The following is a 21248-nucleotide window of genomic DNA, read 5'->3' as shown; positions in this document are numbered from 1 at the left end:
TTCGGGGACTTTCGGAACCTCCTGAGAGATGGTCAGGGGATTTTGGAAACATCATGGCAGGAATCAAACGGCCGATATTTCTGAACGACTGCAATTTCCTAAGAAACATTCAGAAACATTGGAGATGAAAATGGTTAGGAAGAAGGCGAAATCTGCCGAGGGGCATTCGTGAATTTCCGAAGCTTCTCGAGGAGCATTCGGGACCTCTCGGTTCTTTGCGATCTATTCGAGAGTCAAGTCCCTGGTAGATCCGTTCGTGCCTAACTCCTAAGGGCGACTTGGGCAGACAGTCCCCCGACAATTTTCGTGTTAGGGATCGGCCCGAGAGTGGTGCCCTCTAGCGGCGGAAATTGTCACCATTCCCGCCTCCAGGTTGGGCCGGCACGCGCAGACGCAGTTGCGCGCCGGCGGCTGTTCAGACCGGATGTGGTTGCTGCTGAGATCATTTCCGGCGGGTGACGGTGCGGACGGGTCAGAAGCGTAGAGGCGGCTGCAAAATGGCGGCGCCTGAGGAGCGGGATCTAACACAGGAGCAGACAGAGAAGCTGCTGCAGTTTCAGGTAGCAGCGAGTACTCGGTGAAGCGAATGCCACCGCGGGCTAGGGAGTGGGTCCCTAGAGGAGCCCAGAACCCTGCTCAGATTGGGCCCGAGATTCTTCTCAGACCAGCAGGCGGCCTCCTCCCTCCCCAGGCGCCAGTTGCCCTGCTTGCTGCCCCCGGCGCCCGAGCCTCTGTCGGTCCCCAGCCTTCCAGGAATGGCTGCGGGCAGACCCGCTCCCCCTCTCTCCCCTCAAGAGGGTCAGCTTCCCGGGTTCCCCTTAGCGGCGCCCGTCCTCAGCCATCCTTTTTCCAGCCTGGTTACCGGTTGGATCCTCTCCGCCAACGACTGTGGATCTACTGGGATGCTTAATCCCCACCGTGGAGTTGACTTCGTTTCGGGTCTCTGGAAGGCCTCCTCCCAGCCTCCCATGCCATTTCCACAAACGTTTACTGAGGGCCTCTTGGGTGCCAGGCCCTGTGTTGGGCGCTCTGGTGGCAGTGGGGTCAGGATTAGCCCCCGCCCTAAAGATGTGGGAGGACACCTCGTAATGAAACAGTGCATGATAAATGTCATCAGTGCCGTCTGACGGGGTTTATTACCCCGGGTTTATTCCTGGGCTCACGTTCTTGACTCTGCTTGAGGAGGGTGGGAAAATTGGCTGGAATCTGCCTCCTTTTAGTGGATGTTTGGGTTAAGAACTTTGGACACTATGCACTTTATCCCTGAGCTGGAGAATCTGGTTGGAGGAGACTTAGGTAACCTTGACTCTGTGTTACCCTGATGGGTACCAGTTTCTTTATTTCTAGAATACGTATCTTAAAAGTGTTTATCCCCTAAGGATGTTGTGGAGATCAAAATGAGTTTATGGATGTCTATGTAAACAGTAAATTGCTCTTAAACGTATTGCAACTATTAATCATTATTTAACTTAGGATAGAATTAAAGTTAGTGGTATGCTTATTTCCTAATATAAAATATGCTAAATATTCATTAATTACACAATATTTACCAAAAACCTTAGTGCTCAGGCAATAACAACAAATGGATAGAATACCATTTATTGAGTATGGTGTTGTAAGTACTTTCCTGAAACACTTAATATACATTATTGTATTTAATGCAACCCTATGAGAGTCATACTGTTACAATCCCTATTTTAGAGATGAGGGATATGAGGTTTAAGAAGTAACATGCTTAGGTTACACAGCTAGTAAGTTGTGATGTCAGATTTAAAACCAGGTCCATCTTTCCAGAACCCTTCCTGAGCTCTTGACGTGTGTGCTGTACAACCCATGTAAGTAGCAGTGTACACCTGAAAGTGGAATGCAAATGCTCTAATATTGTATTTTTTTTCTCTTTGCAAGCGCTCACTTTTCTGTGATTTCCTTGATTTCACTGCAGTTAATTTTGAAGTGTTTTCTCTTAAATCAAGCAGTGGGTTGGAAGTGTATAAATTGGAAAATACTGTCATAGAAGTAGTTGACATTTGTTTGGAGTTTTGAGTAGAGAAATTGATGACACAGCACATTAGAATTAAAATGAATAAAGAGCAGATAACTAGCTTCTACTTCCTTACAGACTACTAATTTCAGAGTGTTGTTTAACTCTGGCAGATCATTTTATCCCTTACAACTCTTGAGGGATAAGCCCCCATGTTGTTTAAAGTGTAATGAGGTGAGGTGAACCATAAGTCGTGAAGTACTTAGTCTGGTCCTGGAAGAACATGAATATGTGGTAGCATTTCTGAGATAAAGTGCATAGGAATCTCTGTTTTTGTCTTCATTGGCTGTCTCTATCAGTAAGAGAGGTGAGTAGCAGGTTAAAGTTGTATTAAGATTGCTTTATGAAATTGGATTTAATAAGACAAATACATTTTACATTTGTGTATTCTTTAAGCAGTTGCTTGGGTCAGGTTCATCATCCAGATTACCATTAACATCCTCTGAAATTTACTAGGTGTCAAGCGTTATACGAGGTATTTGATGTACATTAACTCTTTTAAACCTTTTTGTAACACTGTAAGGTGTTAACCCCAATTCAGTTTATTAATGAAGAAACAGGTTCTGCGAGGTCAAATAACTTGCTCAGGTGGTAAGTGGCAGAGATTTAGAAATCCATACCCATAACCGTCTTGCTTATAACCTAATGGAAAAGCCAGACACATACATAAATAATGAGTATTCTGCAGTATATTAGTGCTCATGGTGTAATATACATAGTAGTATAAACAAAGTGCTGTGGAAATTTAGGAAATGATAGTATTGATGAGGATGGAGGGGGAAAGAAGGATGGCTCAGTAGTTACCATTAAGTTTCTACCGTGCCTTAGGTGTGGTGCTAGATAGTTTAGAACCATTATGCTTAATCCTCACAATAGCCTTGTAAAAGTGCCACAGGTGATATGCCTCCTCCTAGGTAAGGAAACAGGTCTAGTAAAGTATTTGCTCCAGATCATTAAGCTCTTAAGTAGTGGGGATGAAATTAGAATTAGAAATCTAGTGGATCTGGATCTCAACTTAAAAGCTGGACCCTTTCCACTGTACTTTGCTGCTTTGAAGGAGGAATGGAATAACAGGTGGTGGGCAGGAGTATGTTCAAAGCTGAGGCATGGATATGAAATAATGTAGAATGTGTTTGTTGTGATGGATTTCGAGAATTGGAAGATGAAAATAACACTGGAAAGGTAAATTACAGCCAGATTTTGGAGGCCTGTGCTCAATGGTTTAAACTTAAATCTGTAGGCTTGAAGAGCCATCAAAGATTTTTTCAACTAGAGAGTGAAATAACACTAGGTTTCAGCTTTGCTTCACTAACAGTATGGAGCATGTGCTTGGAATCTCCACAGGGGTTAGGACAGAACAGGATGACACTGCTAGGAGTCAGTTTTCAATAAGTTGCTTCATTTGATATATCGAAATTAGCAAAAGTGAAATATTTTGGAAATCTCAGGTTTCCTCTATTTCACTTTTTTTGTGACATATGATTTGATTGGAACTCCTTAGGTTATATTTAGCAGGCTTCTAAGTCTGTTTGATGTCTTTTAAGATTCTTCTAGTTACTTTCTCCTGTTTATTTTACAAGCAGTTGAATATGAATAACTAATGCCATATTTATTTTAGGCTTTCCCCATTTTCTTTAAATGGGAAGTAATGAGTTTTAAGAGGAGCTAATACAAATATGGGGAAGGTCAGTTGTATTGAAGTCTATGTTTCCAAATTTCCAGGTATAGCCGATTCCCCTGGTGTCTTGGTTTACTGCCTCTAGGTTGCTGTTTGAACACCTGGAGAAGGATGACATGGATAAAGAGAGAAGCAACTAAAGGAGCTATACATGGCCAATAGAGGAAGAAACAGTCCTTTTCTGCTTGTACAGCAGTATGAAATTTTGAGATTCGAAGGTGTTTTTGTTTTTGACATTGTTTAAACACTTATTGAGCATTTACTTTATCGAAAGTGCTCTAGATCCATTGTATCTTTAAGTCCTCCTAGTAAACATGGTGTAGGTTCTGGTATTGTTGAGTAAACTAGGATCAGGAGATAATTTACCTAAGGTCAGTGATGAGCTTAGATTTGAATCCAGAACTCTGGATTCTCTTTCTTATTACCTAGCACTGCCGCTCTGGCCCTAGGTTTTGATTTGTTTTCAACAACAGGTAGGTGAGTAGGGCCAATAGAAACAGTATGGGACACTTTGAAGAAAGAGAACACAGCAAAGGAAGTCCAAAAGTGTGATTCTAATCCTGGACATCATCACTAATGTTAATTCTCTTAATCTTCTCTACGTGAAGATGGACTTTTTAAGGAGAAGGGAAGAAGAATCCCCCAAAGTGGGAATGAACAAGGAGGACCGTTCTCTCCCTTCCATACACACAGGTATGAGAGAGAAAATGGGAGAGAGGGCTTCAGGGGGAGTATCTTCATGGAAGAGCCAAGTTTCAGTTAGACCATGAAGATGAAGGAAGTGTTCCGGAAGTTAAGGATCCTAGGGGATACTGCTGACATAGCAGGGCTTTTAATTCTAAACAGAATCCTAAAAATGTGGTGTTACTGGGTCAAAACAATGTACGTTGTAAATTTTAATAGCTACTGCTAGACTGCTTTCCAGGGAGTTTTGGCAGCTCACACTCTCACCAAGAGGATGTGAGACGACCAGTTTGCCCACATCCTTGCCAGCACTGGATGGTGTCTTTTCAGTTTTTGTTAATCTGATTAAATTTTCAGAGTCCTTGTTTTAATTTGCATTTCTAGTCGTAGTGGTGTTTGTAGTTTTTGATTTTGTTTTGCAGTCAGTTGAGTTTGAACAGCTAATGCAAACACTTGTTTTAAGCTATTTCAAATGGGAAAGAGTAGGGACATAAGAGTGACGGATTGGCTTTGCAGGTGTCCCACGGTATTATGGAAGGTTTGTTTTCTGGTTGCAGAATAAAAAGTGCTGATTTTAAGATTGAATTCCGTTCTATAAACTCCTGATTATGGATGAGATTGAGCTCCTTTTGGCTACTTATGGTTAGTTATTGTATAAATTCCCTGTTTATCCTTTGTTCATTTTCTATTGGATTATTTGACATTTTCTTATCAGTTTGTACGAGTTCTTTATGTATACTGGTCATGTATAGCAAATATTTTCTTTCGTGACATTTATCTTTGATCATTAATCTCTTCACTTACCCTTATTTAAAATTATGTCATCAAATTGGCATTTTTTTCGTTCTGGCTTTTGGATTTTCTGTTTTGTCTAAGAATGCCTTCTACTTAATGACATTATACATATGTTCTCTTTTGTTTTCTTCAAAATATTTTATAGATTTCTTGTTAAAATCAGATCTTTAATCCATGTGGAATTAATTTTTTGTATGTATGAGATGAGAACCCAAACTTGCTTTTTTCCAGGAAAGACTATAGTTTAGCTGAATAGTCAATCCCTCCCCCAACTGATTTGAGTAGTCCTCTTTATCATAGTGTACTCTGTTTTCGATAACCTATTTGCTAGTGGCATTACTGAATTAATAATAATAGCTTTCTACCAAATTTTACTGATAATACCTGATAGGACAGGACTCCTTCCCTATTCTTTTTTTTAATTATTGGTAATTCTTACAAGTTCTTTCATGTACATTTAAAAATCATTTTTGTGAGCCACTATGGAGAACAGTATGGACGTTCCTTAAAAAACTAAAAATAGAACTACCATACGACCCAGCAATCCCACTACTGGGCGTGTACCCTGAGAAAACCATAATTCAGAAGAGTCATGTACCACAATGTTCATTGCAGCTCTATTTACAATAGCCAGGACATGGAAGCAACCTAAGTGTCCATCGACAGATGAATGGATAAAGAAGATGTGGCACATATATACAACGGAATATTACTCAGCCATAAAAAGAAACGAAATTGAGTTATTTATAGTGAGGTGGATGGATCTAGAGTCTGTCATACAGAGTGAAGTAAGTCAGAAAGAGAAAAACAAATACCGTATGCTAACACATATATATGGAATCTAAAAAACCCAAAATGGTTCTGAAGAACCTAGGGGCAGGACAGGAATAAAGATGCAGATGTAGAGAATGGACTTGAGGACACGGGGAAGGGGAAGCTGAGATGAAGTGAGAGAGTGGCAAGGACATATCACTACCAAATGTAAAATAATAGTTAGTGGGAAGTAGCCACATAGCACAGGGAGATCAGCTCAGTGCTTTGTGACCACCTACAGGGGTGGGATAGGGCAGGTGGGAGGGAGGGAGACGCCAGAGGGAAGAGCTATGGGGATATATGTATATGTGTAGCTGATTCACTTTGTTCTAAAGCAGAAACTAACACACCATTGTAAAGCAGTTATATTCCAATAAAGATGTTTAGGGCTTCCCTGGTGGCGCAGTGGTTGAGAGTCCGCCTGCTGATGCAGGGGACACGGGTTCGTGCCCCGGTCCGGGAAGATCCCACATGCCGCAGAGCGGCTAGGCCCGTGAGCCATGGCCGCTGAGCCTGTGCTCCGCAACGGGGGAGGCCACAACAGTGAGAGGCCCGCGTATCGCAAAAAAAAAAAAAAAAAAAAAAAGATGTTTAAAAAAAATCATTTTGTGCAGCCGTGGAATTATTGGAATTGCTTAAAATAATAATTTGGGACTGGTTGAAATTCAGGCACATGTACATTTCTTTATTCAGATGTCACATGTCCTTTAAAATATTTTTTTTAACTTTCCTCTAGTTTTTGGATATTCCTTATTACACTTATTCCTAGGTATTTTGTAGTTTTGGTCACCCTGTGAATGGGATATCTCTTTATTTCTAAATGGTTACTAATAAAAATGCTGTTGCATTTTGTACATTTATCTTGATTTTTTTGATCTTCTATCGAATTTCTTATCATGTTTTCTGATCATTACTAATTTTCTAGTTTTGTCTCTTGGGCTCTTTTTTTTAATAACAATTTTATTGTGATATAATTGTCGTATCTTAAATTAACCCTTTTAAAGTGTGCAGTTCAGTGGTTTTTAGTGTATTTACAAAGTTGTGCAACCATTACCACTATTTACTTCCAGAGCATTTTCATCACCTCAAAAAGAAACCCATTAGCAGTCACTCTCCATTCTTCTCTCCTTCTAACCCCTGGCAACCACTAATCTATATTCTGTCTCCATAGATTTTGCCAATTCTGGGCATTTGGTATAAATGGAAGCATACACTGTACAGCCTTTTGTGCCTGGCTTCGTGCACTTAGCATAATGTTTTCAAGGTTCATCCGTATTGTAGCCTATATCAGTACTTCATTCCTTTTTATGGCCAATAATGTTTCATTGTGTGGATAAACAACATTTTGTTTATCCATTTTATCAGTTGATGGCCATTTTTATTGTTTCAATTTTTCAGCTATTAATATTGATGCTGCTATGAATATTTGTATACCAATTTTTTTTGGACATATTTTCAGTTCTCCTAGGAGTAGAATTGCTGGGTCACATGGTACCTCTGTTTAACTTTTTGAGAAATTGCCAAACAGTTTTTCCAATGCAATTATACCATTTTCCCTACCAGTAGTATGCGAAGGTTCCAGTTTCTCCACATCTGCACTAACATTTGTTAATCATCCATCTTTGAAACCATCCTAGTAAGCAGTGAGGTATTAATCTCGTTTAATCTCGTTTTGATTTGCATTTCCCTAATGACTGAAAAGATGGTTGAGCATCTTTTCATGTGCTTATTGGCCATTTGTGTGTCTTCTTTTGGAGATACAAAAATCAAATCTTTTGCCCATTTTTTAAAAATTGAAGTGTAGTTAACTTACAATGTTGTGTTTCAGGTGTATAGCAAAATGATCCAGTTATATTTTTTTCAGATATTTTTCCATTATAGGTTATTACAAGGTACTGAATATAGTTCCCTTTGTTTCACAGTAAATCCTTGTTGCTTATCTATTTTATGTATGGTAGTTTGTATCTTTTAATCCCATACTTCTAATTTATCCCTCCCCTTTCTTCTTTTCCCCTTTGGTAACCATAAGTGTGTTTTCTATGTCTGTGAATCTGTTTCTGTTTTGTATATAGATTCATTTGTACTATTTTTTTAGATTCCACATATGTGATATCATATAATATTTGTCTTTCGCTGTCTCACTTCATTTAGTATGATATTCTCTAGGTCCACGTTGCTGCAAATGGCAATATATCATTCTTTTTTATGGCTGAGTACTATTCCATTTTGTGTGTGTATGTGTGTGTATATACACACTACATCTTTTTTTTTTAACTGAAGCATAGTTGGTATACAATATTATATAAGCTACAGGTATACAATGTAGTGGTTTGCAAGTTTTAAAGGTTATACTCCAATTATAGTTATTATAAAATGTTGGCTATATTCCCCGTGTTGTACAATATATCCTTGTAGCTTATTTTACACATAGTTGTTTGTACCTCTTAATCCCCTGTCCATATATCACTCCTTCCCCCTTCTCCCCACTGGTAACCACTAGTTTGTTCTCTATATTGGAGAGTCTGCTTCTTTTTTGTTGTATTCACTAGTTTATAGTATTTTTTAGATTCTACATATAAGTGATATCATACAGTATTTGTCTTTCTCTGTCTGACTTATTTAACTTAGCATAATACCTTCCAAGTCCATCAGTGTTGCCGCAAGTGGCAAAAACTTCACCCTTTTTTATAGCCGAGTAGTATTCCATTGTGTATATATACTACATCTTCTTTATCCATTCATCTGTTGATGGACACTTAGGTTGCTTCCATATAATGGCAATTGTAAATAATGCTGCTGTGAACATTGGGGTGTATGTATCTTTTCAAATTGGTGTGGGTTTTTGTGTTTTTGGATATATACCCACCAGGAGTGGAATTGCTGGGTCGTATGGTAGTTCTATTTTTAGTTTTTTGAGAAACCTCCATACTGTTTTCCACAGTGGCTGCACCAATTTACTTTCCCACCAACAGTGTATAAGGTTTCTCTTTTCTCTACATCCTCTCCAACATTTGTTATTTGTGTTCTTTTTGATAATAGCCCTTCTGACAGGTGTGAGGTGATGCCTCACTGTGGTTTTGATTTGCATTTCTCTAATAACTAGTGATGTTTGAACACCTTTTCATGTGCCTGTTGCCATCTGTGTGTCTTCTTTGGAGAAATGTCTATTTTGGTCTTCTGCCCTTTTTTAAAATAAATTTATTTATGGCTGGCTGGCTGGCTGGTTGGCTGTGTCGGATCTTAGTTGCAGCACATGGTATCTTTATTGTGGCACACGGACTCTTTGTTGTGTCACGTGGACTTCTCTCTAGTTGTGGTGTGTGGGTTTTCTCTCTCTAGTTGTGGCGCCCAGGCTCCAGGGCACGTGGGCTCTGTAGTTGTGGCATGTGGGCCCCAGAGCGCACGGGCTCTGTAGTCTGCGGCACGGGGGCTCTCTAGTTGAGGTGTACGAGCTCAGTAGTTGTGGTGTGCAGGCTTAGTTGTCCCGTGGCATGTGGGATCTTATTTCCCCGACCAGGGATTGAACCCGTGTCCCCTGCATTGGAAGGTGGATTCTTTGCCACTGGACCACCGGGGAAGTCCCGGCCCATTTTTTGATTGGGTTGTTCGTTTTTTTTGATATTGAGTTGTATCAGATGTTCATATATTTTGGATGTTAACCCCTTGTCAGTCACATCATTTGCAAATATTTTCTACCATTCTACCATTCCGTTGTCTTTTCGTTTTTTTGATGGTTTCTTTTGCTGTGCAAAAGCCTTTAAGTTTGATTAGGTCCCATTTGTTTATTTTTGTGTTTATTTCTTTTGCCTTGGGAGACTGATCTAAGAAAACATTGCTATGATTTATGTTCGAGTATGTTTTGCCTATGTTCTCTTTTAGGAGTTTTATGGCATCATGTGTCATATGTAGGTCTTTAAACTATTTTTATTTTTGTGTATGGTGTGAGGGAGTGTTCTAATTTCATTGTAGCTGTCCAGCTTTCCCAACACCACTTGTTGAAGAGACTGTCTTTTCCCCATTGTATATTCTTGCCTCCTTTGTCATTGATTAATTGACTGTAGGTGTGTGGGTTTATTTTTGTCCTTTGCCCATGTTTTACTTGGGCTATTTGTCTTTTGTTGTTGGGTTGTTAAGAGTTCTTTATATATCCTGAATATAAGTCCTTTATCAGATATATCATTGGCAAAAATATTCTCCCATTCTGTGGGTTGTCTTTTCACTTAATCGTGTCTTTTGAAGTTTTTTAATTTCATGAAGTCCAGTTTAATGTTTTATCTTTTGTTGCCTGTGCTTTGGTCATGTCTTAGAAACCATGGTCTAATCCAGGGTTACAAAGATTTACACCTGTTTTCTTTTAAGACTTTTGTAGTTCTGGCTCTTACATATAAGGTCTGATCCATTTTTAGTTAATGGATATGAGGTGGGGGTCCAACTTCATTCATTTGGTTGTGGATATCCAGTATTCCCAACACCATTTCTTGTAAAGATTATTCTTTCCCTATTGAATAACCTTGAAACCCTTGTTTAAGATCAGTTGACCATAACTAAAGGTTTATTTCTGGATTCATTTCTGTTCCATTGATCTGTGTCTACCCTTATCTGTATCTACACTGCCTTGATTATTGCAGTTGTGTAATAAGTGTGATCAGGAAGTATGAGTCCTCCAACTTTGTTCTTTTTCAAAAGTGTTTTGGCTATTCTGGATCCCTTTCATTACCAAATAAATTTTGGGATCACCTTGTCAATTTCTGCAAAAAAAGGCAGCTGGGTCTTTGATAGGGATTGCTGTTACTCTAGATCAGTATGGGGAGCATTGCCATCTTAACAATATTAAGTCTGTCAATCCATGAATATGAGAAGTCTTTCCATTTATTTAAGTCATCTTTAGTTTCTCTCGATGTTTTGTAGTTTTCTGTGTACAAATCTTGCACTTCTTTTATTAAGTTTATTCTTTTTGAAGGTACTGGGAAAGGAAATGTTTTCTTAATTTTATTTTCAGGTCGTTCATTACTACCATATAGAACTATAACTGATTCTTGTATATTGATCTCATATCGTACAACCTGGTTGAACTCTATTAGTTCTCTATTAGTTTTTTTGTAAATTTCTTAGTTTTTTCTATATACAAGATTATGTCACATGTGAATAGATAGTTTTATTTCTTTTTTTTCCTTCTTGCTTAGTTTTAGTATAATGTTGAATAAAAATGGCAAGAGTAAATATCTTTGTCTTGTTCCTGATCTTAGGAGGAAATCATCAGTCTTTGACCATTATTATGTTAGCTGCGAGTGTTTCTTAGATCAGGGTGACAAAGTTCCCTTCTATTCCCAGTTAGGTTTTTATCCTGAAAGGGTGTCTTGGGTTCTTAAAAGGGTTATATGAGACAACGCAAGTAAAGTACCTGATAAATACTAGGGCTCTATCAAAAAAAGGGGCAGTTTTGGAGAATGTTCAATTGTACACATGTTCTGTTACATTTCTCTTTATTTTTCCAGGGAATATTTAATAAAGGGTAGAACTGAAAATTTGCAAAACTGTCCTCCTTTTTTAAAACTGGAGTTAGAAGATAAGAAACACTTATCAAGTAGCCTAATGTATACTCGAAGGAGTGCAAGTCCTCTTCAAAAAAGATACATATAGAAAATATTTTATATACAGAAGACTTGTCTGATATTTTTCAAATTTACAGAATTAACCCTGTGATTTGGGAATTTAAAGTGTTGACAGTTAAACTTTGTAAAGATTTTTCACTTGAAAATTCAAATTTAGCTTAGTTTTAGTATCCTTAGATACATTTTCCACAAGATTAGCATTAATACATTGTATTTCATTAGTTTTTGCCTAACCTTTTCATACAAAATGATGACATTCTGACGCTGTCAGCCCTTCTTTATTTGTTAATAGGGATAAAGATACATGTTCCCTCCCCTGTTTAGTTACACCGAGTTATAGTATATATAATAAAGGCAGGATAAACATTTGATCCTTTCAATTATTTATTAGTTTTTAAATAATGAGTTGATTCCTAGCATCCTATGAAGTAACCATTGAGATTTTTTAAATTTTTATTTATTTATTTATTTATTTTTGGCTGTGTTGGGTCTTCGTTGCTGCACATGGACTTTCTCTAGTTGCGGCGAGAGGGGGCTACTCTTTGTTGCGGTGCGCAGGCTTCTCATTGTGGTGGCTTCTCTTGTTGCAGAGCACAGGCTCTAGGCACGCAGGCTTCAGTAGTTGTGGCACGTGGGCTCTAGAGTGAAGGCTCAGTAGTTGTGGCACACGGGCTTAGTTGCTCTGCGGCATGTGGGATCTTCCCGGCCCAGGGCTCGAACCCATTTCCCCTACATTGGCGGGTGGATTCTTAACCACTGCGCCACCAGGGAAGTCCCACTGAGATTTTTTTTTTTAACATCTTTATTGGAGTATAATTGCTTTACAGTGGTGTGTTAGTTTCTACTTTATAACAAAGTGAATCAGCTATACATATACATATATCTCCATATCTCCTCCCTAACCCACCCCTCTAGGTGGTCACAAAGCACTGAGCTGATCTCCGTTTGTTATGCGGCTGCTTCCCACTAGCTATCTGTTTCACATTTGGTAGTATATATAAGTCCATGCCACTCTCTCACTTCGTCCCAGCGTACCCTTCCCACTCCCCGTGTCCTCAAGTCCATTCTCTACGTCTGCGTCTTTATTCCTGTCCTGCTCCTAGGTTCTTCAGAACCTTTTATTTTTTTTTAGTTTCCATATATATGTGTTAGCATATGGTATTTGTTTTTCTCTTTCTGACTTACTTCACTCTGTATGACAGACTCTAGGTTCATCCACCTCACTACAAATAACTCAATTTTGTTTCTTTGTATGGCTGAGTGATATTCTGTTGTATATATGTGCCACATCTTCTTTATCCATTCATCTGTCAATGGACACTTAGGTTGCTTCCATGTCCTGGCTATTGTAAATAGAGCTGCAATGAACATTGTGGCACATGACTCTTTCTGAATTATGGTTTTCTCAGGGTATATGCCCGGTAGTGGGATTACTGGGTCGTATGGTAGTTCTATTTCTAGCTTTTTAAGGAACCTCCATACTGTTCTCCATAGTGGCTGTATCAATTTACACTCCCACGAACAGTACAAAAGGGTTGCCTTTTCTCCACACCCTCTCCAGCATTTACTGTTTGTAGATTTTTTGATAATGGCCATTCTGACTGGTATGAGGTGATACCTCATTGTAGTTTTGACTTGCATTTCTCTAATGATTCGTGATGTTGAGCATTCTTTCATGTGTTTGTTGGCAGTCTGTATATCTTCTCTGGAGAAATGTCTGTTTAGATCTTCTGCCCATTTATGGGTTGGGTTCTTTGTTTTTTTGATATTGAGCTGCATGAGCTGCTTGTAAATTTTGGACATGAATCCTTTGTCAGCTGCTTCCTTTGCAAATATTTTCTCCCATTCTGAGGGTTGTCTTTTCGTCTTATTTATGGTTTCCTTTGCTGTGCAAAAGCTTTTAAGTTTCATTAGGTTTATTAGGTCATTTGTTTACCACTGAGATTTTTAAAATTTGAATTGTAGAGTTTTAAAATTTGCAGTGAACTCATGGATGTAAATATATTTAACGTATTACATTTCATTGCCATTGTGCTTATTAAGGCTTAGGCTGTGCCATCTTTGACAATTGTGAGTCTATTTATTTATTTATTTATTTATTTGCGTACGTGGGCCTCTCACCGTTGTGGCCTCTCCTGTTGCGGAGCACAGGCTCCGGACGCGCAGACTCAGAGGCCATGGCTCACGGGCCCAGCCACTCCGCAGCATGTGGGATCTTCCTGGACCGGGGCACGAACCCGTGTCCCCTGCATCGGCAGGCGGACTCTCAACCACTGCACCACCAGGGAAGCCCTGTGAGTCTATTTAGATTGGCTCCTGATGACTTTTATTTTTTAGGAAATCCTAGTATTTACATAATTTTATTTTTTCAGAGTCACAGAAAAGATTTACCGTTTGAATTTGTAATTTGGAAGAGCCTTGTATTATTTTTCCTGAAGACTTTTATCATATTGTCATGGCCCCAGTAGTCCTTGATAGGTTTTTAGCTTTTTGACGTTGTAAGATGTTTGACTCATCTTGTGCATTTTCTAGAATCAGGTGTTTCTCCAGGAAACCTTGTTACTTTTTGGTAAGAAATTATATTTAGATGCCACAGGTCTGGTAGCTATGAGTGCTCATCGCTGTTGGGTTGGTCTAGAACTTTTTAGTTAACAGAAGTAGGAAATACGTATAATATATAGTACAGACACACACATATGTTTGTATTTATTTAATTCATGATAAAACAATTTGATATTTCCAATTCAAATTCAGGACTGCCAATTCAAATTCAGCCCTACATTTTACCTCTCTTCTTTCTCCATACCCAAAAAATTGGTTCTTAATGAGATTAACATGATTATTCATTTGCCTTATCACATAATCAACACTTTGTCTCAAAATAATAATACCCTTACTAGTAACAACAATTTGATTGTTTAAAACAATTTAAGCCCTTTTATTGCAGAATGTATAGTCAGTTTACTGTGTTTTAAAGTCATGTGGGATAATTTCATTTTGGATAGTTATGCTACCAACTCTACACTTGATTTTTGCTTCTGATGTTTAGAAATTGTTGCTGCTGCTTTTTCTAAATTTTGTTTTATAAAACAGCTGCAGGATTCCAAAGTCAAATCTACATGTAACAATATATTTAGAGAACTCTAACTTCTGTTCTTCTCTCTTATGCCCTGTTCCCTGCCTTCCCCTGCAGAGAAGTTTAGAATTAAAACAAAAACAAAAACCTTTCTTTTAAAAAATCTAAGTAATAAGTATATATATTTGTGGACCCCTCCCTTTTAAAAAAGATAAATGGTGATGTATATTACACACTTTTCTCCAACTGTCTTTTATACTTATTATCTCCTGGTGATCACTGCATAGCAGTATAGGGATTTATTTCTCTTAAGTATTTACAGCTGTATAATACTCTATTGTATGGACATACCGTAATTTAGATTGATGGATATTTAGGTTATTTCTCATCTTTTGCTGTAATAAATAATAGAGCAATAAGTAGCCTTGTGTACCAACATTTTATTTTTTGCTAGTGTGTCTTTGGGATAGATTCGTAGAAAGATTTCTGGGTCAAAGGATTAAATGCTTATATATATGTATACGAATCTGTAGTGTTGCTAGATATTGCCAAATTTTCCTACATGAGGATTGTACCATTTTGTATTCCCACTAACAATGTATGGGCCCCTGGCAACCTCACCAACAGAGTGTGTTGTCAAATTCAGTATAGTGTTTTTTTTTTTTTTTTTGCCGTACGCGGGCCTCTCACTGCTGTGGCCTCTCCCGTTGTGGAGCACAGGCTCCAGACGCGCAGGCTCAGTGGCCATGGCTTACGGGCCCAGCCGCTCCGCTGCATGTGGGATCTTCCCAGACCGGGGCACGAACCCGTGTCCCCTGCATCGGCAGGCGGACTCTCAACCACTGCGCCACCAGGGAAGTCCCAGTATAGTTTTAATTTACTTTTTCCTTATGAGTGAGGTTGATCAACTTTTCATATATATAAGGGCCATTTGAGTTTATTTTTCTATGAATCGTCCACTTTTTCTTACCCACTTTTGTAGCAAGTTATCCTTTTTCTTCTGGGTTTTTTGGGGGTTTTTTGGGGGGGAGGTTGTCATTTTGTTTGTTTGTTTTTTGGGTTTTTTGGCCGCGCTGCACGGCATGCGGGATCCCAGTCCCCGACCAGGGGATTGAACCCATGCCCCCCTGAGAGGAAGTGTGGAACCCCAACCACTGGACTGCCAGGGAAGTCCCATCCTTTTTCTTCTGTATTTAAAAAAAATCTTTATATATTAGGAATTTTTTTTTTTTTTTTTTTTTTCTGTACGCGGGCCTGTCACTGTTGTGGCCTCTCCCGTTGCGGAGCACAGGTTCCGGACGCGCAGGCTCAGCGGCCATGGCTCACGGGCCTAGCCGCTCCGCGGCATGTGGGATCTTCCCGGACCAGGGCACGAACCCGTTTCCCCTGCATCGGCAGGCGGACTCTCAACCACTGCGCCACCAGGGAAGCCCTCAAAAGAACTTTATAATCAGCTTCTCAAAATTGAAATTTTATTAAATTTATAAAATGAATTTGAGGGGATGTGATTGACATCTTTATGTTGTTGAATCTTCTTATTCAAGAACACAGTTATTGTCCTCTCAGAAGCTTTTTGACAGACTGATTCAGTAGTGCTTGCTAGGCTTCGTTTGTTACATTTTTATGTAACAATCACAGGCATTTATGATCAAGTTGGTTCAAGTTTTGGGTTATTTCTTCAGAATGGGCTGGGCATCCCTGTTTGTTTTTGCACTCCTTTAAGTGTTTCAAGGAATAACATCTGTGTAATTGGCAGAGTAGTATAAAAGAATATCTGTATTACAGATATTCTTCTAGAAGCATATCTTCGAGGTGGATATTGATAAGGATTAATTCTGCCAATTTTCTTTTGGGCCAGTTGAGGGTCATTTGACATATTTAGGAAATCTTAGTGGCTATTTCTCCATATTATATTTTTCCTTAAAATGAATAGCAAAAAACAGTAACGTAATAAAATTGAAGATTTGATGTTAAATGCTTCCTCTGTGTTCGTGTGTTTTTAAACTACCGTTTGGTGAGAGTGCCAGAAATGATAAATAGCAAAATCACCAAGAGCACTGAGGCGCCTCTTGGCTTTGGATTTTCCCACCAAGGAAATTTTGAAAATGTTTTCATTTTCCTGGTATAAATTTAGAAGAGAAAATATTTTCATGCTAAGTATCTGGGGATTTTTTTTTCAGTATGTATGCATGTGTATATGTATTAGTGTTTATAAATTCCTGTTGGAGTTAAATAAGTGAAACCAAAAAATCCACTACCCTCAATTAACCCTCCACTCTATCTGCATTGCCTCTACCCTAGTTTACACTTCATTTCCCCTTTGGAATATTTCAGTAACTGTACCACTGCCCCTAATTTCAAGTCTCTGTCCTCTTCAATTCAGCCGTCTTACTCTTTCCAGAATAATCTTTCTAGCAAAGATTTGATTGTGTCACTAAGATTTTTCATTTGCTTTGCATTGATTAAAGCAGCATGAAATCTTTGCATCTTATGATCTGACCCATATTTCACTGTCCAACTCCATAATTCTACCCTTTCCATTTCTATTCCAGTGATATTTTTCAGTTCCCTTAACATGGCATTCTTTATCATTGCCTCTGTGCCTCCATGCATACTCCTCTGTTTCCCTGAAACACCTCCTTCTGCTAGTTTTCAGCTAAGAACTCTGATACCATCCTGAGTTCCCTGGAAGACTTGGATTTGTTTATTACTGGTGTATAGTTTATTTATTTACATGTCTTTTTTTTTTTTTTTTTGGGCTGCATTGGGTCTTCATTGCTGCACGCGGGCTTTCTCTAGTTGTGGCAAGCGGGGGCTGCTTTTCATTGTGCTGTGCAGGCTTCTCATTGCAGTGGCTTTTCTTGTTGGAAGCACGGGCTCTAGGCACGCAGGCTTCAGTAGTTGTGGCACGTGGGCTCAGTAGCTGTGGCTCACAGGCTGCAGAGCACAGGCTCAGTAGTTGTGGCATATGGGCTTAATTGCTCTGCGGCATGTGGGATCTTCCCGGCCTAGGGCTCGAACCCGTGTCCCCTGCATTGGCAGGCAGATTCTTAACCACTGCGCCACCAGAGAAGTCCCTATTTACATGTCTTTTTACTCCACAAAATTATTGGGGATCAGGACTGTGATTTCTTTGTGGTGCTTGCTGCATGATGCTCAATTAATATTTGTTGAGTGAATTTAATAACTCACCAGAAATCTCACTTAGCCAGAGGGGTTTTGTTTTAGTTGTTGTTGTTCTTGATGTTGTTTCTCTTTCTTTGTTAAAGCAGTTGCAGCAGCTTTAAGTATCCCATTTTTAGGAGGAAGGGAAAAGCAAAAATTCGAGTTAGCCACATTCTCATCTTTGCAGTATGATGTAGGGGAAAGAGCTCCATATTAGGAATTGCACCATTTGAGATCTTGACAGTTAATTAATCCCTCTAGGCCTCAGTTTCCATATCTGCAAAATGACTCTGATATTTCTAACTTTACAGGGTTGTTTTAAGAGTGGATAAGAAAGCACATACTACAGTGCTTGACTCATAGATGTTTAATAAATAATTGAATCTAAATCATGGAGCATTTTATAATGCCAAGTTTTGAGGCTGAAAAGTATAATTAAATTTAAAAGTAAATTGTTAACATTTTGTCACTTGACATTAGATTATACATATATGGATACATGTATATATGTATGTATATATACATACATATATACATACACAAATCTCATGCATGTCAAGTTTTGGAAGTGTAATTTCACGCTATTTTGAAACATATACAGTGGCAGATACTGTTGGCCTCGAGGGTGGGGAGGGAACAGGGAAGGCCAGATTCTCAGATGACATTTTGGAAGACTAGTAAAGTTTGGTGCCTTTGTAATGTTTCTCATAAAGAAGAAAGCAATAACACCTTTATGTCTTCCTAAACAACTTTTCTGCTTGATTCTGAGTAGCTGAGTCACATTAGGAAAGGTTGAATAAGGCCAAAGTGGTTTTTGTTTGTTTTTTTAGTGAAATTAAGTGTGTTAAATGAAAGAATAGATACTGAAATAGGAACTTAGTGAGAAGTAATTTATTTGATTCCCAGAAAACAATCTGATTGTAGTACTTTAGAACCTTTTAATCAAGTTCAAGTTCATCTCACAACACACTACAAATGTCTTTTTCCCCCAATTTTTAAAATGTGGCAGAATACACATAAAAGTTACCATCTTAACCTTTTTTTTTTTTTGTGGTACGCGGGCCTCTCACTGTTGTGGCCTCTCCCGTTGTGGAGCACAGGCTCCGGACACGCAGGCTCAGCGGCCATGGTTCACGGGCCCAGCTGCTCCGCGGCACGTGGGATCCTCCTGGACCAGGGCACGAACCCGTGTCCCCTGCATTGGCAGGCGGACTCTCAACCACTGCGCCACCAGGGAAGCCCCTTAACCATTTTTTAAGCGTATAATTTAGTGATAACTAATACATTCGTAATGCTGTGCAACCATCATTATCATTCATCTCCATAACTCTTTTCATCTTGTAAAACTGAAACTATACCCATTAGACAATAACTCCCCATTTCCCCCTCCTCCAGCCCCTGGCAGCCACCGTTCTACTGTCTTTCTCTATGATTTTGAGTACTCTAAATACGTCATTTAAGTGGAACCATACAGTATTTGTCTTTTTGTGACTGGCTTGTTTTTCTTAGCATAATTTTCTCAAAGTTCATCCGTGTTGTAGGATATTGCAGAATTTTCTCCTTTTTGAAGGCCGAATAATATTCCATTGTATGTGTATATCACATTTTGCTTATTCCACTCATTTGTTGACAGACACTGAGTTGTTTCCCATCTTAGCTACTGTGGATAATAATGCTGCTCTGAACATGGGTGTACATACACAGAAGTGGAATTGCTGTGTCATATAGTAGTTTTGTTTTTGATTTATTGATGCACTGCACACTGTTTTCCACAATCGTACCAGTTTACATTTCCACCAGTGTTGCACAAGGGTTCCAATTTCTCCACATCCTGGCCAGCACTTTTCATTTCCTGTTTTTTCAATAGTAGCTGTCCTAACAGGTGTTAAATGGTAGCTTATAGTTTTGATTTGCATTTCCCTAATGATTAGTGATGTTGAACATCTTTTTATATGTTTATTGGTTATTCGTATATCTTCTTTGGAGAAATGTCTATTCAAGTCCTTTGCCCAATCAAGTTGTTTATTTTTCTGTTGTTTTAAGAGTTCTCTATATTCTGGATATTAATCCCTTATCAGATATACAGTTTGCAAATATATTCTCCCATTCTGTGGGTTGACTTCTTACTCTGGGTAGTGTCTTTTGTTGTACAAATTTTTAAAATTTTCATGAAGTCTAGTTTGTCTCTCTTCTTTTGTTGCCTGTGCCTTTGGTGTCACATTCAAGAAATCATTGCCAAATCCAGTGTCAGGAAGTTTTTAGCTTATGTTTTCTCCTAAGAGTTTTATAATTTTAGGTTTTACGTTTGGGTCATGGATCCATTTTGAGTTAATTTTTGTATATGGTATTAGGTAAATGAGTAGGAAAAACACACTCCTCCTATGTTTCTCCTTTTCTCTGAATAGACATGTACGTTTTCCACACATCAAGCAATTCTTTTTTTTTTTTTCAAGTTCTCATCATTTATTGATAAAGCATAATAATCCATGGCATTAGAGTCTAAGGAGCATTCTATGCAAATTCATGGTGAGTTACAGGACGAATAAGGCAATATTTTACTCTTCAAGTTATAGTCATGGAATTAACCTGACTTTCCTTGGAGCGTAGGACTTTTGCTGGGAGGAAATGATGCAGTGTGAAGTAGTGGAACGTGTACTGTTTTTCTTTTTTAACATCTTTATTGGAGTATAACTGCTTTACAATATTGTGTTAGTTTCTGCCAAGCAGTTCTCCTAGATTCAATTCAGTTCAGTTCTGACACTGTGTACCTGAAGTTAGCATCAGATCCCACAAGTTAAGAGTTCAGTCCCACAAGACTGCCCCCACTTCAGATGCCAATCACAAGTCCCAGATGCCACCTGAACTTCTGACTGACCAGCTATATATTGGGGTTCACATGACCCCCTCCTCGGGTTTGATAATTTGCTAGAGTGGTTCACAGAACTCAGGAATACACTTTCGTTTACTGGTTTATTACAAAGGATATAATAAAGGATACAGAAAAACAGCCAGGTAAAGAGATATCTAGGGCAAGGTCCAGAAGGGTCCCAAGTGCAGGGGAGCTTCTATCCCAGCGGAGTTGGGATGCACCACCCTCCTGGCATGTAGATGGCTTCACCAACTCAGAAGCTCTCTGAATCTTATACTATTGGGATATTTACGGAGGCTTTATTGCCTAGGCATGATTGATTTAAATTCCATTTTCAGACCCTCTCCCCTCTTTGGAGATTGGGAGGTGGGGCTGAAAATTTGAAGCTTCTAATCATGGTTTGTTCTGTCTGATGGCCAGTCCCTATCCAGGAGCCCACCAGGAGTCACCTCATTAGAACAAAATACAATGATATCATCCAGGAAATTCCAAGGGATTTAGGATCTCTGTCAGGA

General features: G+C 38.9%; 1 protein-coding gene across 2 annotated transcripts in view; it reads left to right on the top strand.

Annotated features, from left to right (window-relative positions):
- Positions 1-427: 427 nt before the first annotated feature.
- The window catches only part of FAF2 (Fas associated factor family member 2), a 57112-nt gene continuing 36291 nt past the window's right edge, over positions 428-21248 (top strand). The window contains exons 1-2 of one of the 2 annotated variants that reach the window (XM_067732779.1): positions 481-560; positions 1795-1835. Coding sequence is in view for 1 of the 2 variants with exons in the window: in XM_067732778.1 (XP_067588879.1) it covers positions 498-560 (63 nt within the window). In the remaining variant the exon portion in view is untranslated. Of the gene's footprint in view, positions 561-1794; positions 1836-21248 lie in introns of both variants that reach the window. The other variant, XM_067732778.1, reaches the window with a different exon arrangement.

Source organism: Pseudorca crassidens, chromosome 3 (assembly GCF_039906515.1).
Source record: "Pseudorca crassidens isolate mPseCra1 chromosome 3, mPseCra1.hap1, whole genome shotgun sequence".
Taxonomy (NCBI): domain Eukaryota; kingdom Metazoa; phylum Chordata; class Mammalia; order Artiodactyla; family Delphinidae; genus Pseudorca; species Pseudorca crassidens.
This window is presented reverse-complemented; position numbering and strand designations above follow the sequence as displayed.